Genomic DNA, 19619 nt, shown 5'->3' with positions numbered 1-19619 from the left:
CACCAAGAATCATGATTGTAATCCGTCTCTGTCGTCATTCATTCCCTGATTCTATCGCTGGAAATGCATCATACACGCATCCGATTGTATCGCTATGCAAGCTATGCTTAGCCTCCGAGAGTAAATCGTACTCTGCGCTGAGGCAAGGTAGAAAGGGTGGCCTCCGATTTGGAAAGATTGAGTTGACAGGCACTACAATCAAGTCAGCATATGCTCTGTGGCCTTGGATCCTGGGCGACGTACCTCTACACCATGTCGTCCTCAGCTCTTCGCAACTGGAAGTTGGGCACCTCGTAGAACCATTCGGTGTCTCTGTCCCACTTGTATGCCTTGAAGTCGACGCCGTAAGGCTTGGGCTCAAGACAATAAAGCATGCCGAGAGGGACGTCAAGATCTGCAACTTCTTCCCGCTTCAGCCCTCGGAAGTAGGCCAGGAGCACACGAGCAACACTCCTGTGTCCAACCAGAAGTACATGATCAGTCATGCGCTCCAGCTCCACGATGACAGGTCGGAGGCGATTGATGATATCCAAATAACCTGTGTACACTTAGCAAGGAAATTCAACTGCTGACAAGGTGCTATCTCACCTTCTCCGCCTGGCCCAGGGTATCTGTAGTGCAACTTATCAGCCCTCCGGCTGCGGTACTCCTCCGGGTACTGTGTGCTTATACACGAGTACGTGAGGCCCTCCATGACGCCGGCGTTCAACTCATCCAACATGCGCATTTGCTTTGTGTCGTACTCCTCGTCGTCGAAATATTGCGCAGTCTGGATGCTTCGCTTCAGCATCGAAGTCCACACACAGAATGCTTTTGGCTCATATCCCACAGCTGAAGCTTCGGTGAGGATCGAATTCGTTTCATCGCCCTCTGAAGTGGGCGACTGCGGCTGGTAGTAAGGGTTCGGTGGTGTGACGTCTCCTGGCTGCGGGGGGAAATGTGTGTTCTTGAGATTCTCGATCTGCTTGATATCCCATTCATTGCGCTTCTCAGCGATAAACTTCTGCAATGACTTGGCATACATATGCCCCTCGGGCGCGAGGTCACTGTCGCCTCCAATCTTGCCAGACACGTTGTCCTGACTAAGACCATGACGAGTGATCCATATTTGTCGAGGTGCCAGATTGAAGTTCAGCAGGTAATAATTTGCCTGCGCCATTAGAAATCCTTTGATCTGGTGACTAATGATCTTGCGTCCGACGTCGATCATTTGGATGTAAGGCATGTGCATTTTCTCTTCGTAGTCGCCTAGACTCACATATGCCTTTTCGTACTCTCTCACTCGCGCCTTGAAATCTTGCAGCGCGATTGTTGGATCCATCTCGCGGTAGTCTGGTCCTTGTAGCTTCAGACGCATGTTGGCCTCTAGCAAATCCTGATCCACGCATTTGGACTCAAGGAAGAGCACATTCAGTTGTGGGCCAGCACGTTCGCGGATGTGGTCCATTATCATCTTGCGTCGCGCCAGAGTGCTGTTTGTAGCATCGAGGATGCCAATACTTCCGTTCTCGTACAAGATGTAATCCAGGAGATCATCAAGGGTCTCGCGGGCTACTTGCTCACGAATCTGCGACGCCTTCTTGTTCTGTGGATCGAAAAATGCCGCGTTCTGTTCCATATTCTCGTCACCATTCTCCGCCTTCTGCTCGGGAACGTCTTTCGAAAGGACGGCAGTTGCCAAGCTCTGTTTTCTATCTGGTGCTGGCCTTCCATCGAATGGGTCGCCGTTGGCCTGGCCAGGTTCGTTACTCTGCTGCGGTGTCTGAGGAGGCTCGATCTTCGTTTGGCCGTTCAGGATGATCTGAGCAACGGAAGGGTGATGTGCGGTTCGCTCACCCTGCGGGTATGGTCGAGGTTGTATGCTCTCTCGTTTGTCATCGCTGTGAGCTGCTTGGCTCTGATGGCTTTTCGTCTTCTCTAGACTGTTGGGTCCACCTGCTACCGTGCGACGTCGTTCGCCCACATTGAAAATCCTTGTATCGTGTTGCAGCCAGTTCAAATATCGGGCCAGCTTCTTTGTGATATAACTCTTTCCTCTTGCTGGCAAGCCAACCATGATAATGACCAGCTTCGAGCCAACATCTCGCTGCGCAATTCGTCCATCCGGCGACACCTTGCTCTTGGTCAAGCCAGGGATATCGAGTGTTGTAGGCCGTACACGCGGGGTCGAGGTGCCCGAATTCTGTCGTCGGGGAGCGAGATTCCACTGGCTCGGATGGCTAGGACTGTCGCTGCCGTTGCTGGTAGGGGCCTGCCCTTTGGACATGGCCAGTATCTTTGGAGAATTCGGCGCCGTAGTCGATGGCGTAATGGCTGGAGTATCGTTCAGCGCCATGGTGGCACCAGAAACCTCTTGCAAGGTGCCGTTCATGACAGCTGCGAGAGAGCCTCCCCGGTGAGAAGGTAGTCGCTTCGGCGCAGCGAGGAAGTCGTTTGATGAGGAGTTCCGCGGTGCTGGAGAGGCGTTGGCATGTTCACGTTGCGATTGAGAGAGCGTCCGGTCGAGCTGATTTCGCAGTGACTCCACCTGCTGATCATTCTGTGGCTCTTCGTTGCGGTTGCTCCGCTCGGATTCAGCACTGGCCCTCATGGCGGCGTATTGCGCTAGCTTAGACTGCTGTTGCTGGATGGTCGAGGATTGGCGACGACGGAAGAGCCCCAGTTGCGAGTTGTCTTCCTCGTGACACGAACACGTGCGAGCAGCGTGCGCGTTAGTGTCTGCTCCGCCTAGACCGACGCCATCATTGGTATATTCTGCGTTTGGGGTGTTATTCTGCGCCACTGCATGTGGCATATCGCTGGCGAAATCGCAGGGCAAGAGTGAGATGACGCCTCGCGCTGTGCTGAGCTGCAGGGCCAAGCGCGACCGGAGTTGTTCCTTCCAAGGCGCTCTCAACTTGCCGTCATTGTTGGCAAAAACTGGAGCAGACGCTGCAAATTTCTACCCTCTGCGCGACCGACGGATGATGATGACTCCACGGCTCCAGTCGTGATGATCTGTGCTGCCGCGTGCTCGTGAGCGCTGCCGCACGATTTCCAGACGGGGATGGTAACGCCGAAGTCGCCAAACGCGAAGCTCGCGGTTCCTGGTCCAGAAGAAGCTAATTTTATGAATGAAAAGGGAAACGACAGAATGCTCCCACGACGCCGAGGCGGCGAACAGGGCGGAGTGCTTCGTCAGACCGGTCGCCTGAACAGCAGCAGAGGTGCAGGACAAGCACAAGACACGCGGCGAGCAGGCGTAGCACTACATGTACCTTCCAGCAGCTCCCGCGCAGGGTGTTCTTCTGCTGTCCGGAGTGCGGGAGGCCCTGTGTCGGCGCAAACCCAAACCTACCAATCTGCGCGCGAGACATCTGCACGCCCGCCGCCCAGGCCCTGCGGACATTTGCTTGTTGAGCCTCATCTCTATATCTGGCCGCTCCTGCCAAGCGCATATATGATATCGATCGCCGTGCAATGGTACGGCTTCTTTGGAGGGAGTCCAAACCGCTCGGGGCTCCTTGTACTCGATGCCTCCCATTTCGCATGACTAGGTACAGTAGTATACGCGTCGTGATCGCCACTCCGCAAGTCGACATCAGGCCACTGCACACTTGGCAGCTTCACCTAAGCGGCGGGTTCTCAGCCCATTAACCTTTCAACAGCTAGCTCCCACGGTCCGACCATCTCAACCAGACTATTTGACGATTGACAGCAGCGTGAACCCATGCCATAGCTTGCCATTTTTGCCGATCGATACAACGGAGAGGTGTTGCTCTCTCCGCAACAAGTATGTCCATGCTCATGCTCAGGATCTTTCGGCTTCACCCAATTTGGATTGTGGCTGTCCCAGGCACATCGTCGGCCAATGGCGGCGCCGCAGACTGCGCTTCGAGCTGCCACAACGACAGAGTAGTTTTCTACGAGGATACTCTCATATCGATGGAGATGTTTACAGCAACCTCACGTTGACTGTGGCATAGGCGGCAGGGTGATCGATGTCATCGCGCAGGAGGAGGGACATGCAGGAAACTGCGTACACGATGTCACGGTGTGTCTGCTATGCATATGAGGAAGATTGGTGAGCTCTTCTGCAGATGCAGACTGTTGCTTCGTCACCACCGATATCTATTGATCGACATCCAAGTGCTTGCCCTCTAAACGAGGGAGTCGGTCACAAGGCGCTGAGGTCAATCCGTATTCATGTCACAAGTCTTTCAGTCGTATTGTGAGCACTATAAGGGTGATATAGGCCGAAATGCTGAGACTAGTCAAGATCACGACCACGTTACCACTCGTTCTGAAGCGCTTTCTGCTCAACCCGTCCTCGCCTACTTCCGTGAAAAATTGTCTGTTGGATTGCATTCGTCTGAAAGCACTCACTGCGAGCACTCCTGCCCCATAGACTGCGAACAGGGCACCTGCGGCGGTGTGAGCGGCAGTCGTGCATGGCTCAAGGATCTGTGCAGCACGCTTACCTATGCTGTAGAATTCGCTCGTGAAGATTTTCAGTACAACCAGAGCGAAGCTGAATTGGCTCAGGCTTGTTCTGATGTATGCACCTTCGAATGTTCGTTGCGCGGCACGGATTTCGACTAATTCGCCTGGAGTAAGCACCACAGACCGCGCTCGGTGCAGACGTAGGTGATAGCGATCTGATGCATGGCGAGTCTGAGTGGAGACCTTGTCAGAAGGGAAAATCGTGGAGAAGGACCTCGAGCTTCTAGCGGTGCAGTGAAGTGGTGGGAGTAGCGGACGGAATGGTGGTCCGAACTTGAGCGTGGCATACCTCAAACATGCTGTTGGTAGAAGGGCATGCTATGTAATCACATCCGTGGGGGCTTTGGAAACCGTGGGCGGGCTCCTCGTCTCCAACACGAGTAGTTGTGGTGGAGCAGCTTCAAGGACACGGACGCGGCGGGAAGCTGAGCAACGCACGACTTGGCAGTCACTCTCACTGCGGTCTCGCGGTCTCACTCCCTCCCATCCGTACCGACATGCACACCCCTCATCCGGCCAGGCCAACGTGCTCGTCGAAGCAACATCCTCGCTCCGACGTGTGCAGGCCGCGCCAAAGCATGAACGCGGCGCGCTTCCCCACTGTACGGAGGCAGCACCCCCTGGCTACTTCCGCCGACTCCTCTCCCTCGTTCATGGCCCCATCCCAGCCGTGAGCGCAGTTCATCAGCCAGCCTTCAGCCTTTCGCCTGCTGCCTGATCCTCCGCCCGTCTCCGCACCTGTTGCTCGCCGCGACCGTCCATTGTTGCCTTGCCGTCGTCGCATTGGCACCTCCGTTCCTGCTCCGCCTTGCCCACGGGCTCTCCACCACTCCGCGCTTGGCATTTGTCCGATGCTTGAGCACGACGCGATCCAGCAACGTACTCGAGCCGCTCCTGTTCTTCAGCAACCCACTCCAAGTGCAGCTGCTCCGGTCTCGCATACAGCGAGACAGACTAGCCATGGCCGAAGTTGATGCACCAACAGGCTTTACAGCCGTCAACCCAACCTCCCCCACCGCCGTGCAACTGGAGCCCGACCCCCTGTCAGCGGCTGGCAACAAGAGGAAGAGGGACTCGAAGACTATGCCAAAGTTCTATGCTGTCCGCACTGGCAAGTCACCAGGTATCTATCACACCTGGAACGAATGTCTCGAACAAGTCCGTGGCTTCCCGAAGGCCATGTTCAAGTCGTTCACATCGCTCAGCGATGCCGAGAAGTTTGTCAACAATGAGGGAGATGCGAGACCATCCAACGTCACCAAGTGGTACGGCGTGCAAGCTGGGAGAAACCCTGGAGTGTACACCAATTGGCAAGACGTGTTGGACCAGATCACAGGGTGGAAAGGACCCAAGCACAAGGGTTTCAAAACGAGGACAGAAGCTGAGCAATATGTGGCTGAAGGGCAGGCAGCATTCGCGGCAGCTGCGGCAGACATCCCGATAGGCAGCATCGAACAGGGCGAGCCAGCACCAAAGGCAATGAAGATGACGAAGAAGAAGGCCAATGGGATCAAGGAGGAGAGTCCTCCGCTGTCTCTCGTGCAAGGAGAGTACGAGCCGGGCGCCGCTCCACTGCCAGACGATGCGGACGACGGTTTCGATCGGGACCTCATAATAGACTCTGCCACAGATGGCCTACGATACAAGACGCGGGTAGAGAGAGAGGCGTACAAATATCAGGCGGCACGCCCTGTCAAGGACGCCCCAATCAGAATATACACGGACGGGAGCTCGCTTTCGAATGGAAAGGCAACAGCCTGGGGCGGCGTAGGTGTCTACTTTGGACCACAGGACAGACGAAACATCAGCGAGCCGCTGAGTGGCACCAAGCAAACGAACCAACGAGCAGAGTTGACTGCGATCATTCGCGCGCTCGAAGTGGCGCCCAAAGACAGAAAGATCGTTATAGTCAGCGACAGCAAGTATTCGATAGACTGCGTGACCGACTGGTTCCGCAACTGGCAGCGAAACGGCTGGGTGAATTCTTCGAGGAAGCCCGTGGAAAACAAGGACTTGATCCAGAAGATCTTGGACATGTTGGAGGAGCGGTTCCGTCTCAACCAGCACCGGATCGAAGGCGAGCAAGAAATCACCACAACAGATAAACGAGCACAATGGGATCGTGGTCCGGGCGGAGTACGATTTGAATGGGTGAAGGGACACGACAAGGATGAAGGCAATAATGCTGCCGATGATCTTGCGACTGCTGGAGCGAGATCAGCAAGAGAGCTCGGTATGGACGTCAATCTGTCCTCGCAGGAATAGCGTTGTTCTCATCCTGCGAGTGTGTAGTAAGCCAAAAGTGGAGATTTCCCGATAGTGCTCAAAACACTGTCATAAGCTGTCGATATGCGGCTTGCGGCAAGATTATACTGTCCAACAGTGGACAAGATCGCTGCTACAGCTATGTTAGTGCGGGCTGCACGACGATAATGGCAAATGCTGGCCGTGCATCGCGTCTTCCAATTTCACATTGACGAATTGAACTTGCAGCCTTTTCCTGTTCCCTCACACCTTGGGATCTGTGATAACAGCCTTCTGCACAACGAATCAAGGTTTAGACATGGCATGGCTCAATGCAGACAGGCTCGGTCGGTGTCATTGAGCTTCAGCAGCGCTTGTGCGTTTGCCGGGCACCTGAGCTCCAATCTGACGGCACCTTCCAGGCGATCAGCGGTCCATATCACACGCCCGAAGACCAACAGAATCTCGAATAGCCACTAAAAGCACAATACGGATATGAGCGACGATAGCTTTCCCCGATGGGCACTATCGTGTGGACAAAAAGATCGAGCCGACTATCCCTTGCAACATGTTTGTCACCGCTGCTTATCTGACAAGAGAATGTTCCGGTCGCCGACAAACGCAGGCCAGCAAACGAGAGCAAACATACGGGCCGCACTATTCAAACCTCGATTGAGTCGCCATGGTAAGTCAAAATGCGTCTGGCAAGACAGGCACGCTCGGAACGGAGCGAGCGATGCAGCCTGCATTGCTCAGAATGTCAATGCGGAACACAGGAAGGACGCCCAACGACATCATCTCCCTGCGATTCAGGACATTACCGCGATTACAAGATATAGATTAACCCAAGCTGAGGGATATATCAGTCCACGTTTCATCGAAGGAAGTTTCCATGTCGAGGAAGTCAATGGAACGTACCTATGGCGCCATACCACCTGGACGATCGCATGCCTCGTGAACTACATATACGACTTACACGAAAGACTAAATTCTGTTGAGGGCGACAAGCTTCGGGGAAAATTTGCCTCCAGGTCGAGAAGTGTTACAATCTCACCATCCATCGCACCTGGACCACCAGCTGTGCAGCTCACTCACTTCACCGACAACCTCGATGTACTTGTCAAAGCAATGTGAAGACCTGATCTTCTGAGGCTCACATTGAAGATCATTCATTCCATCATGAGGGAGGTCTTTGGGAGGTCTTTACGGAGAGAAAGAAGACGCTCGTCTACTCTTGTCTTGCAATATCGGCTTTGTACTTCTGGAAGCTCCCGCGGTTTGACGCCATTGATGCGCGCTTTTGGGCGCAAGGCGGGCCACGCTCAAGCATGGAGAAACGAGTGACCCATAGGACCGCTTGGCAGGTGGGGAACAAGTCCTCATGGCATTCGCCCTCTCCACCTCTCTCGTGCTCCACGGTCTGCGCGACTTTGCCACCGAAGACCTCCTGCAGAATAGGGACAAGTCTCTCAGCCTCCCTTCTTTGGTGCAGGAAGCGTACAAGGATCACAAAGGCGGTGATTCAGCTGTCGAAATTGGCGAGTTCACCAGTGACTTGGATGTGCTTCGCAAAGCGCTGTGGGGCGGTGATGCCCTTAAGCTGACGCTGAGGATCATATATCGCGTCATGACCAAGAATGCTGGGAGGAAGAAGACTCTGGTCTATTTCTATCTGCCGAGGTCCGCGCTCTATCTCTGGAGGATCCTGAGGTTCATCGGTGTCAATGCGATCCTATTGACACAAGACCAAGGTGTCATCGAGCGCGGTGAAATCATTCGCAACTGGAACAACTCCAAAGACGGTGCCCAAGTCCTCATCGCAACATATGCTCTGCAGCTGGCAGGTGTAAATGCACACGATCAGTGCTGCACCGTGATTATGCCAGAGGCCTCTTTCAACATTGCCAGCGATTAGCAGGCGTTCTGTCGCGTGCACCGCTGGGGTGCGAGTGAAGCGCAGAACGTGTACCGGCTGATCACCAAGAAGACGTACAGCGAGATCCATGAATCGAGGATGATGCTCAAATGTACCGACATTGCGTCGTGGTGGGGCGCTGATGCCTTTGGTGGGAAGATTCCAGACAAAGTGCGAGAGGCCAACAACAAGAATGGGGTTCAGCAGAGCGAGGCGAACGGAGGCTACCGCACACGATGGACCACTTTGCTGAGCGACAGTGCGTCCTTGACTCCGTCAAAGAGCCAACTTCTTTGCCATTCCCAGTCATGCTCTCGAGAAGGAGGTGACGGATCTAACACCGTACCTCAGAGGCACACATTTCCAAAAATTACGCAACGACGCAGATGAGGATAGTGAACCGACTCTGTCGCCCAAGGACTCCATCAGCCGCCGCCTCTTCAGAGGCATTTGTGATGTGGTACACATCGTGCGTCAGCAAAATTATGCCCTGGGCCCAGAGTGGCCAATCTTCGCAGTGGTAAGTCGTGCGCGAAATCGACAGGTCTCGCACTGACTGACAATGTCTAGCACAATGAGGCGCACCGATACCTGCTTGATCTCGCCCTTCAAGATGACTGGTGGGCCATGTTGCCCAAGACAGAGGTACTCAAGATCTTCAGTGCATACGGGAGAAAGATCGATGCCGCCGCCCTAGCCAAATTGAAGCAGGACATCGAGAATGCACGGGAGGTGCCTGAGGCGTCTGACAACGAGACAGCTGAGCGAGTGGATGTTGGAACCCCGAAGCAGTGGGTCTTCAGAGTCTTCGCGAAAACATTTGCATCGATGAAGCAGGCGGACGACAGCCTACCGTCGATCGGCAATTTGTTCACCGCGTAGGGACTCTGCATTCTAGGGCTTTGCACGAAGACATTGGGGAGGAACGATGAGGCTTCCAAGGGCGTCCACTACGGCGAGCCTTTGTCGATGCCAGTCTCTCGACAGCCTGCCAATTTCCACTATCTTCGACCCAGTTCTGCAGTTTCAAAATCTCCCTTGCCGCTGTGATATGAGGTCGAACAAATATTGTGTACGAAACCACAAATTGATGCTAAAAATTCAAGCCATGTGTTGCAGATCTCAACCATCCCACTACTCTGTCTCCTCAACTTTATGGATCACTTTCCCACTTCACCCGGGCGTACTTGTTCTTCGTCAAGGAGTCAACCTCTGCGTCGCCACCCTTCCCATAGTACCTGACGCCGTGTGCATCCATCGTCGTAGCATTATCTCGCACCTCCGGCAACAAGGGGAATAAACCAGCTTGCACCATTCTTGTTACGCTTCTTGGTGCAGCCACGACAGACATATGCAGCTGGTTCGTCAACGGACCAGAATGCAACGCCATTGTCCGGAGCCTGAACAAGTCCATGCAGGTTGTCCTCTCGCCATTGTCTGCGAGGTCTTTGATCTAGAAAGAAATTAGCAGGGATCGAAACGGAGCGTGTGACTTGCTCACTCTGTGCTGTGGCTTCTTCGCCTTCCGTGCTGCAACTTTGTTTGCTCCAATGCAAGGGCACGCCATCTCATTGACCAGGACGCCGGTTTACTCATAGACCAGTCAAATAGTATTAGCTAGAAGGAAAGGGCCTGCGAACGCTAGGTGTGCAGGGCCGCTCCGATGACCTTGCGACCGCTGGGCGGAGATTAGCAAGGGAGCTCCAAATGGACGTCAATCTATCTCGTCTTGCGAGTGTGTAGGTAAGCTGAGTGCCTTCAGTTCATGATAGCGCTCGAAAATGTTTCACGCAAGCCGCCGGCATGCAGTTTGGGGCAGAGCCATGCTGTCCAACGTGGACAATCTTCCAATTACGACTTTGTCGGCCTAGGTCCAGACGATGTCACAATACATACTGAGGATGTCTCGCTGCTTTCGTTTCAAATTACCAAACTGTTTTGTCGTCATGCAATGCGCGAGCGCAGCGGACCTCGCCAGGTTTCCGTCACCTGACGAAAGTGACAGAAGTAGGCAATGAACAGAATAAGAGCACTCGCATATTTTCTAGGCAGTATCGTGTCTGGTAGCGCTCCCGCACGCGCGTTGCTCCGATTGCAGCAGAGAGGGAGAGGAGTGGGCCGTGCTCCTGAACACGCGACCGGCCCGAAGTCCCGAAGTGACCTTTGGCTTGCACTCAACCACCTCACCTCTTTGAGCTCCGCCCACATTCCTCCTTCAAGTTCTGCCATTGAGCGCTCTGCGTGTCGATGATTTCTCGACATTGCTCGTGTATCTCACGCATGTTTGCAGCGGCATCCACAAGCTTGCGGTGCACTTCGGTCTCGGTAGCGAGCTGCTTCGCAGTCCCCTCCAGAGACTGTGCGATCTCGGTGAACTTCACAAGATACCCTTCGAGTTTTTGAACGATTTGTAGCACCGCTTCGATTGCCTGTACTTCATTCATGTCACCCAAGCGCGCTCCAAGCTCGATAGCTTCATCTTCGACTGGTGTCCACGAGAGTTGCTGATGTACAAAAAATAATTTCCTCCAGGACTCTTTGAAGCGGTCTTGACGAAGTCAGCTGTGTGCTGCAGATGTTCCTCGAACTCCTTACCTGTCATGGATTGGGTCTTGCGCTTGCGCTTGCGCTTCCTCGGATTGAAAGGCCTAGCTGGACCTTGCGGTGGTGCCGACACGACATTCGCAGGGAGCGGATTCTCGAAATTTGATCCGTCCGTGGCGACGTTCTTGTCAGCTGACGGTGATGACAACATGTTCAATGGTGCTGTTGGTGGTAGCAAGAGATGTAGTTGCCGATGTCTCTGCGTGCGGACCCTTTCTGGAGTTTGTTGCACTTTTTGGTGCAGCGGTGTCGCGTGAGTTCCTAAAGGTCCGGCGTCGACTTCGGATTGGTGGGCAGCGAGTAACCGCAATGTTTCGGGTACGATGAGTTGATGGAAGTGATTAGCTCAGCGCTTGGCTTGTCCGCGCTTTTGCGCTGAAGCGGAGAAGTTGATTAAGACACTGTTGCCTTGGGCTTGATTGCTGGTCGGTAGGTAGGCCGACAGCTTCGAGTCTGAATTACGCCACACACAAACACACACGCACACCAATTTCGACTTTCACGCATTTCACCGCACCACCAAGTCGGCGATACTACTCCTTCTGACCACTGAGCTTCAAACATCGCGGAGCGAGAGAAAGTCAACACCGACACCCTCAGGGGTCGTCATTATCGAGCTACAAACAACCCCGTGCCACGTTGCTATCCAATATTCTGAACGAGTCGCTTTTCGTCCCCTTGCGAAAAGTCACCTCGGCGTGCCCCTCTGGATTCGATATCACATGGCGGCATACACCGGATCTAAGCCATTGGGATGGGACTCATGGAAGGATGTGAAGTCTGATAGCTATAAGTTGGTCGGCATGCGTTCGCCTGAGAGACCCGGCATGAGCGATTGCGCCGCCATCCTACAGCTTGAATCCCCAGCTGCTGCTCCATCAGCCCATAAGCTACCTGACGCTGGCCTGGCTTACAAAACGTTGCGCGACAAGTGGATGCACGAGGAGCCGGAGATCAAGGCTTTCCTTGCCCTGCGCATGCAAGGCAATCGCAGCGGCAATCGACTCACTAGTGCCAGACGCATCGTGGAGAACTTGACCAACTCTGAAAGAGAGTTCCAGGATGGTCAAGTACTGGGAATGCTCAGGCATAAAGTGGCAAGCTCCGTTGTCGATTCACTGGCTACGTGGAAGATTTTGCAGTTGTGTCCAGGAGACGGCGAAGAGCCAGAACGCCGCAGCGAGCCACGTATCTACCCGGTGTACAACACAAACGAGAAACAGATCCTCGCGGCTCGAGACATCCTGTCTAACATCGCGATGGAGACTAGAGAGGGTCGTACTATGGCAATGATGCCTCCGAAGAAGGCAGCTGACAGAAAGAAGTGGACAAAAGAACATGCCGGCTACAAGCTCAGAGAGCACGTGCAAGCTTGGTTGACCAGTAAGTAGTGTGACTTCTGCTCGTCTTACTGGGTTTTGTCGCTGATCATTTTACAGAGGAAGGATACGATGTGAAGAACTGGATGGTTTTGGAGGATATTGTTACTACGCCAGAGCAAGATTCTGAGGGCCGTCCCCTGATCAAGCTCAACATCGCGTCCACTGCTTGGACCTGGAAGGTCAGCGCGGGTAGCTTCGATCATACCTTTGCTGGAATCAGCAAAAAGGTCAATGAGCTCTACAGCGAGCAACACATCGGAACGCCGGAATTTTCAGTAACGAAGGTTGAGTTATATAAGCCTGGCGAACTCACTTTTCCGAGCCTTGCTGAAGAAGAACTGGAGAAGACTATTGCAAAGCATGACGACGGCTCACTGCTGACTCTTCGGCTTATCACGACACTGCCACAGGCAACAAGCAGCGACTTTGACGCCAAGAAGTGCCGTGATGGCAACGAGGATCCGGTCAACAAGTGGTTGCGCCTCTTGTGAAATGGTGTGCGAGCCCGATAAACGGCGGCCCCAATCTCTTCTTCAAATGGCTGCGCGTTTGAATATGAATGCAGCTGATCACTGATTATGTATGATTGACATAGTACAAGAATCAAGCTCTGTTCTACGCTCGCAAACATACAGTGTTCCTCCGCCCATCTCTAAGTAACTTTATGCCAATGCAAAGACAGCTTAGTTCTGAGTCCATTCCCCATATTCAAGCCTGACTAAGGTCTCGTGCCTCCAATACCATCCTGGCAGCTGGCTTTAATACACTCCTGGCAGCTGACTTAAACGACCGCCGTCCTGCACAAGAGTCAGTATGACATTGCTAACTGACACGATTACTGGTTAACTTACTGTCACAAGCGTTTCACCATTCAGGTAGCCGCCGGCTCTGCTACACATGTACAATATGGTTCCGGCGAAATCCTCCTCTGAGCCAGTTCGCTCTGCTGGAGAACTCTTAGGGTCCATAACTCGTGCGCCTGCGTATGCATCTTCATGTCCGGGAACGCCGTTGTGTTGAGCGAGTCTGTCGGTATGGGCAGCAGTCATTTCCGATGGGTACAGACCAGGCTGAATACTGTTGACCCTAATGTGGAAACCTTGCTGTGAGAAAGCAGTCGACAGCATCTTCACTAGATGAGTCACTGCCGCCTTGCTCGTTGAATAGGAAAAGCTGCTTGCCAGATAACGACTGAAGCCAGCGACTGAAGAAGTGACAATGATTTGGGAGTCCTGCGGAACATTCCTCTGCTTGTTGCCGGCATCTAGCAGTTCCAAGAAGGCCACGGCTGTATAGAACACGCTGGTGTTGTTAATGTGCGCAGCTTGGGTGAAGTCGGCCATCTCGGGTTCGAAAAGGGCATCCGCCCACTCTTTGACTGTCTTCTTGCCTGCAATGGCCTTAGCATGACCAGGTCCAGACACTCCTGCATTGGCGAATAGTATGTTAATGTAGCCCTGTTCCTGCTGAATCTGCTGGACGATCTTCTTTAACGACTGTTTATCTGAGACATCGCCGACGATAGGCTTGATAGTTCCGTTTTCGGCGGTCTTTGCTGCTTCCTTCAGTGTCTCTTCGCGGCGGCCAATGATATATACTGCTTTCGCTCCATTCGCGTCTAGAGCTCGGGCTGCGTATAAGCCAAGTCCGGAGCCGCCGCCAGTGATGACTGCCACGAGGCCATTGACATTCTGTCCATGGATTAGCGTCATTTGTTCAGCATAGCTGCTGTAATCGTACAAAGATCTTTTCAATCTTGTTGGCTGCAGACATGATTTCGAGCGTTCGAGAGACGACTAGTTATCCCTAATTGATTAGACCTTGAGAAGTGATTCTCTTGTAGTGAGGTGCTTTTGAATCAGTTCGGAAATCACGCCAGCTCGGCACAGATGCAGGTCTACCATGTATGGAGCTTCGGAACGGGCAATGACGTGATGTCCTGGCCGTTCCGCAGGCACGCAACACGTACTCAGCTTTGCGGGGAGCAGTTTTTAGCCGTGTAAATGACTACTGATGTTCCCGGCCAGAGAAGATTTGGGAGAATCGAAAGCCCACGGGAGAGTCATGTTGGGCTGTGCACGTGTTGTTGGGTAGCACAGGCCGGTCAAGTTTCGAGATATCAAACCGGCGAACCAGCAAGGATGAGCTCCATACAAAGTTTATTATTCACTTCATTGCCAAGAAAAGCGCGTGCTCGCGTGGTTTCTGTCTCGCCGCTGTCTTCTCTCCACCCCTGCAGCTTCACCATTGCATTGTCCCATTGCTAATCACTGCCACAGCCTACACATCATGGACTCGGTTGTGGGCTTGACAGTCTGCCTTCAGCTGAAACAGCCTCACGACAACATTTTGTATGGGCTTGTGAAGGACCTCGTCCCAAATTCCCACCTTACTTTGACGAATGGTGAGTCTCCCGTAGCCTACTCGAGAAGTCGCTGACCTGCATAGTTCTCTTTGCTGCATCAAATACTCGACTGGAGCACTTCACGGTGCAACCTGATATCATCGCGGACCTCCAGGTCGTCGACCCTTCCACCATACAACCACAGCACGCTCACGCTCACGCACACCACCCGCCTCCACCCTTCGCATATCCGCAGCCGCAGCCAAACGGCCATGCCGCCGCTCCCTCGATGCACCAGCAGCCTCCTGCACCCTCCCCTCACGTTAACCGAATCGCCGAACTGCCCGCTCGCCATGTCTCCTCGCCTGCCCAGCAGATACCGCCAACCGCCTCACCTCTACGGCAAGCACCTGCTTTTGTGGATCCGGCAATCCTCAGCTACGACACCTCATCACCAGTGCAAAAGAGGAGGACGTCTCGGCCAGCAGAAATGGACACGCCGATCAAAGCAATGCTCTCCAAAGCTGCTGCCAATCTACCCAGCCCCAGCTCGCCATTTATCGGAGATGTTGGGAAAGCGAATGTTGTGCAAAAGCTAGCTGCGGCCAAACAACCTGCTTCCATACAATCACGACCTCCTGTACCGGTCGCTACGAAGCCGACCATGGAGACGACATTTGGGCAGAGCGCGCAGGACCAGGCACAAGACAACAGCGCTAAGAGAAAATTGAAGAAAGGGCAGAAGCCGAAGAAGCAAGTACCAGAAGCGCCGCAATTTGTGGATCACCCGCCAGTGATGAATGCCGAAGTCTCTAGGAATGGCAACGACATGGACGGGCAGGTGAAGAGAGGCAAAGGCTGGCGCAACACACCTCTTCTGAGGCCATCCTCGTCGTCTGTGCTACCATCGGATCAAGCGAACACCAAGAAGAGTCGACGCAGACAAAAGATGGATCAGCAAGAAGAGTTTGCACAAGGAGACACCACAGATATTCAGGAAATGGGCGACTTCGATTTCGAAACAGAGCTAAAGAAATTCGACAAGAAGCACGTTTTCGAGCAGATCCGAGACGTCGATACTACTCGCGAGGGAGATCGATTGGTCAGCCATAACAAGGCGCGACCAGGCACACATGGAGGCAAGAACTTGCATCCAACTGAAAACGTTCTGCCCACGAAGCCAGAAACTAAATACAACAGCGCCGAGCTCGATAGCTCCAGTGATGCTGATACGGAGCTTGGGTCTGGCCTAGCCAACGGCAGATCATCGTCCAAACATTCGGTATCACGGACAGTCCTCCCGAAAGGCAAGCCCAGCAGGCAGAACAGCTCACAGATTGACACTCAAGCACGGCCTCATCCACTTGCGGCGTCAGTCAGCTCAGACCGCATCCGCGATAGGTCTGCAGCCTCGCTCGTGCACAAAAGTAAACAGGCCGCTTCACTGGCAACCTCTTCGCCACGACCAGATCGAGCAAACTCGCCGCTCTCATCCATCTCCATGACAAAGCTTTCTTTGCAGGAACCTCCCAGATCCATTGAGCCTCATTTCGCCACACCATCACACTCGATGTGCCCGACACTTCTTCCAGTGGCATTGGACAACTTGGAACTTGCTACCGTCTCGACATATCGTCTAAGCCACGAAGTCATATCAGAGAACGCCGCCAGGAGCATCGCTGAAGCAGCGTTGTCTCTCTCAGACCTTCACAGCGGCCCGCGACGGCCGTCCAGGACGAACACCGTGCGCGGTAGCATGACAGCCAGCATATCATCGTTCAGCCCAACAGACTCAACAGTAGTAATCTTGGCTGGTAACCACGACATTGGGGCGAAGGCGCTGGCAGCGGCACGTCACCTCCTCGGACGCAATCTAAAGGTTATTGCCGTTGAGGCAGCGTTTGAGTCTGCGGCAACAGAACATCCACCAGTACGCGCGCAACGAGACGTCCTTCGTAAACTGGCCTTGGCCGGCGCCAAAGTGAAGCGCGGAGCATGGCACAAGTGTCAACGTGCCATTAAGAATCTGACTGGCCCGCCTGTGGTCATCATCGATGCTCTTCTCGCCGGTGCAACGTATGAGAGTTTGGAAGACCCAAATGCTGAGTTTAGTGCCCGCATACAGCAAGAGACAAGGGAGATGGTGGAATGGGCGAATCGCAGCAGAGCGCCTGTCTTGAGCGTGGGTTGTCCGAGCGGGACATCTGGTGTCGATGGCGTGTCCACAATTGTGGAAGGAGAGCCGCTAGCTGTGCGTCCCGATCGCGTTCTTGCGCTAGGTCTGCCCATGTCTGGATTGCTCAAGGCGATGGAGAATGGAGAACAATGGAATGTTCACTTGGCGGACATCGGCATAAACATAGGATTGAAGCGTGATGATCAAGTCGTCTTCGGGGAGGCCTGGACCGTTGACCTCAAGTACGTGGACGGCGAGGCACTCACGTTGTAAGATTTGGATCCATATTAGCGATCGTTTCAGTAGCATAGCGTGTGGGTGGGCATTTTGGAGATACCCGGAAAGCAATTGCTGTTATGTGCTCAGGAGTTTTCTGATACTCTCACTACACAGCCCACAGAAGCGCGTGATGTTGGTCCGTCCTCTATGCTGCGTAGAGAAGCATGTGACGTGCCCCTGTGCGCATTGTAAAGCTAGTCGTGACAGCGGCACATTCACTGCAGTGCACTGGTAGGCACCGACGGATGCCTGAACGTTCGCAGCGCTCCTTCACTTTGACATTGGCACCTACCTGCTGCTCGACGTAATTCTCTCGCGTCCCCCAACAACCACGTCCATTACACCGCACTTGTCATAGGCGACCACGACGCCTCTTGTTCGGGAATCGATCTTGTTCGCAACACGCAGCGAGCTCCGTCACTTTTGGCCCAATTACGCGACTTGCAGGCCAACCACAGAAGCTCCAAACGATACCATGGGAAAGCGCAAGGCCGACCACATCGCCGAAGACATGCAAGACCTCCACGTGACGCCAAAGAAGAAGGGCAGAAAGGCTGTCAAGGTGGTCAGTCAAGCAGGTGAGTAGCCTTTCAAGAGTTCGTCCTTCAAACTTCACGCGTTGCCGTCGCCATTGGCATCGCCGAGCCGACGGCACTAGCGCCGCGCCGCCGAATCCACCCCCACCTTGCACCTTATGTCATCTGCGCGGCTCTGCCTGGCAGAACTACTCGACCATCGTTGTTGATCTTTCGCGCAAAATCACCACCTGCAACACCGACTCTCCCACTGGCACCTCCTGGTCCTTCTCCTTCTCATTCTGTCAAGTGCTGCCGCATGCGCTTACTCCGACCGCGACGCCTGAGAAAAGCCATCCTCTAACGTCATGCCTCCAGTCTACACAACGGCACAGAAGTCCGCGCTCAATGAGTTCACCAGCATCACACAAGCCGACAGAACGACAGCGACCAAAGTCTTGAAGCAGGCAAATTGGAGTGTGGGCGCGGCCGTCAACGCGTGAGTGACTCAAAACTGCTCGCGCGGGGCTTCCCGTGGCCGCAACATGCCCACTGGCTCACACGACCTTTGTGTGAACAGCTCAGTGTTGTCCAGCAATCGGCTAACATGAACTTCTTCAACAGCTTCTTCAACAACCCTACCGGCGGCCGAGCCAACCCGATCCACGATGCGCTCAACAGACTCTTCAACGAGTATCGCGACCTAGCGCCGACCGACTCCCCGGACGAGATCGGAATGGACGGCGCCTTCAAGCTGTGCGAAGACATGCAAGTCAGCCTGGAAGACGTTGGCGCTCTCGTACTGTTCGAGCTGATACAGTCGCCCTCGCTTGGTAGCATCACGCGAGAGGGATGGGTTGATGGTTGGACGGACACAGGCGCAGACTCGGTCGCGAAGATGCGAAATGTGGTGCTGCAACGACGATCAGCTCTTCCGACCGATGCTGAGCTGTTCAAGAACGTCTACAACCACACATTCGTCTTGAACCTCCAAGAACGACAGAAGGCACTGCTTCCAGAAATGGCCGCCGCAATGTGGGAGCTTCTGTTCAGAGCACCATCGTTGGAGTGGAGAACACCGAACACGCCATGGTTAGATTGGTGGCTGGAGTACAACGAGAAGAAGGTCAAGAAGGCAGTCAACAAGGATCTATGGAAGCAGACACTCAACTTTGCACAGCAGACATTGAAGGACGACACGCTGAGCTTTTGGAGCGAGGAGAGCAGTTGGCCTAGTGTCATCGACGAGTTTGTGGAATGGGTCAAGACGAAGAAGAGGACAGCAGCTTCAAATGGCGATGCCATGGATCAGTCCTGAGATGATGACGGCTTACTTCATGCACACGGACACGCCAGATGGGAATGTCCGAAGAGATGTTCCCACATCGATGCCACTCAAAGTAACCTCTAGGCTTGCATCAAGTTTCGCGCCCTTCGAACGGCCAGCTCACTGTCTCTCAACAGTCGTATACCCAGAGCTTGCAAGCCAGTGGCAGTCGTGTTTGCGGACTCGAAGGCGCAGCTCGTTCTGTACATGAGATCGTGCGTGACGCAGAGCACAGACGGGCGAGCCAACAATCGAGACTTGGTTCGCAAGAGTTGCCTCACCCGCAACTCTGCAGAATGACCTTGAACAAGGTCACCATATGTTTACTGTCGAGATAGTCTAGCGTTCAGC

At 53.9% G+C, this 19619-nt stretch overlaps 8 protein-coding genes across 8 annotated transcripts; 5 read left to right on the top strand and 3 right to left on the bottom strand.

Moving 5' to 3' along the window:
* Positions 1–245: 245 nt before the first annotated feature.
* Positions 246–2794, bottom strand: RHO25_004424 (uncharacterized protein; the record flags this gene model as incomplete). The annotated part of the gene is made up of 2 exons (XM_023595345.2): positions 246–538; positions 589–2794. 2 exons carry the CDS (start codon positions 2792–2794, stop codon positions 246–248), a joined length of 2499 nt encoding a protein of 832 aa, XP_023456489.1.
* A 2648-nt stretch (positions 2795–5442) lies between these two features.
* On the top strand, positions 5443–6747 carry RHO25_004423 (uncharacterized protein; the record flags this gene model as incomplete). Its single annotated transcript, XM_023595342.2, has 1 exon — positions 5443–6747. One exon carries the CDS (start codon positions 5443–5445, stop codon positions 6745–6747), a length of 1305 nt encoding a protein of 434 aa, XP_023456485.1.
* Positions 6748–8107: 1360 nt separating this feature from the next.
* On the top strand, positions 8108–9523 carry RHO25_004422 (uncharacterized protein; the record flags this gene model as incomplete). Its single annotated transcript, XM_023595341.1, has 4 exons — positions 8108–8599; positions 8645–8900; positions 9028–9161; positions 9212–9523. 4 exons carry the CDS (start codon positions 8108–8110, stop codon positions 9521–9523), a joined length of 1194 nt encoding a protein of 397 aa, XP_023456721.1.
* Positions 9524–10824: 1301 nt separating this feature from the next.
* On the bottom strand, positions 10825–11396 carry RHO25_004421 (uncharacterized protein; the record flags this gene model as incomplete). The annotated part of the gene is made up of 2 exons (XM_065602557.1): positions 10825–11189; positions 11237–11396. 2 exons carry the CDS (start codon positions 11394–11396, stop codon positions 10825–10827), a joined length of 525 nt encoding a protein of 174 aa, XP_065458629.1.
* A 676-nt stretch (positions 11397–12072) lies between these two features.
* Positions 12073–13118, top strand: RHO25_004420 (uncharacterized protein; the record flags this gene model as incomplete). Its single annotated transcript, XM_023595340.2, has 2 exons — positions 12073–12628; positions 12685–13118. 2 exons carry the CDS (start codon positions 12073–12075, stop codon positions 13116–13118), a joined length of 990 nt encoding a protein of 329 aa, XP_023456487.2.
* A 267-nt stretch (positions 13119–13385) lies between these two features.
* Positions 13386–14400, bottom strand: RHO25_004419 (uncharacterized protein; the record flags this gene model as incomplete). Its single annotated transcript, XM_023595338.2, has 3 exons — positions 13386–13424; positions 13479–14318; positions 14368–14400. 3 exons carry the CDS (start codon positions 14398–14400, stop codon positions 13386–13388), a joined length of 912 nt encoding a protein of 303 aa, XP_023456712.1.
* Positions 14401–14916: 516 nt separating this feature from the next.
* RHO25_004418 (uncharacterized protein) lies at positions 14917–17420 on the top strand (the record flags this gene model as incomplete). Its single annotated transcript, XM_023595337.2, has 2 exons — positions 14917–15031; positions 15076–17420. The coding sequence occupies 2 exons, from the start codon at positions 14917–14919 to the stop codon at positions 17418–17420; spliced, it is 2460 nt and encodes an 819-aa protein (XP_023456482.1).
* An 889-nt stretch (positions 17421–18309) lies between these two features.
* RHO25_004417 (uncharacterized protein) lies at positions 18310–19259 on the top strand (the record flags this gene model as incomplete). The annotated part of the gene is made up of 2 exons (XM_023595336.2): positions 18310–18440; positions 18566–19259. The coding sequence occupies 2 exons, from the start codon at positions 18310–18312 to the stop codon at positions 19257–19259; spliced, it is 825 nt and encodes a 274-aa protein (XP_023456484.1).
* Between the last annotated feature and the right edge of the window lie 360 nt (positions 19260–19619).

The sequence above is a fragment of the Cercospora beticola genome, chromosome 3 (assembly GCF_033473495.1).
Source record: "Cercospora beticola chromosome 3, complete sequence".
Lineage (NCBI taxonomy): Eukaryota > Fungi > Ascomycota > Dothideomycetes > Mycosphaerellales > Mycosphaerellaceae > Cercospora > Cercospora beticola.
This window is presented reverse-complemented; position numbering and strand designations above follow the sequence as displayed.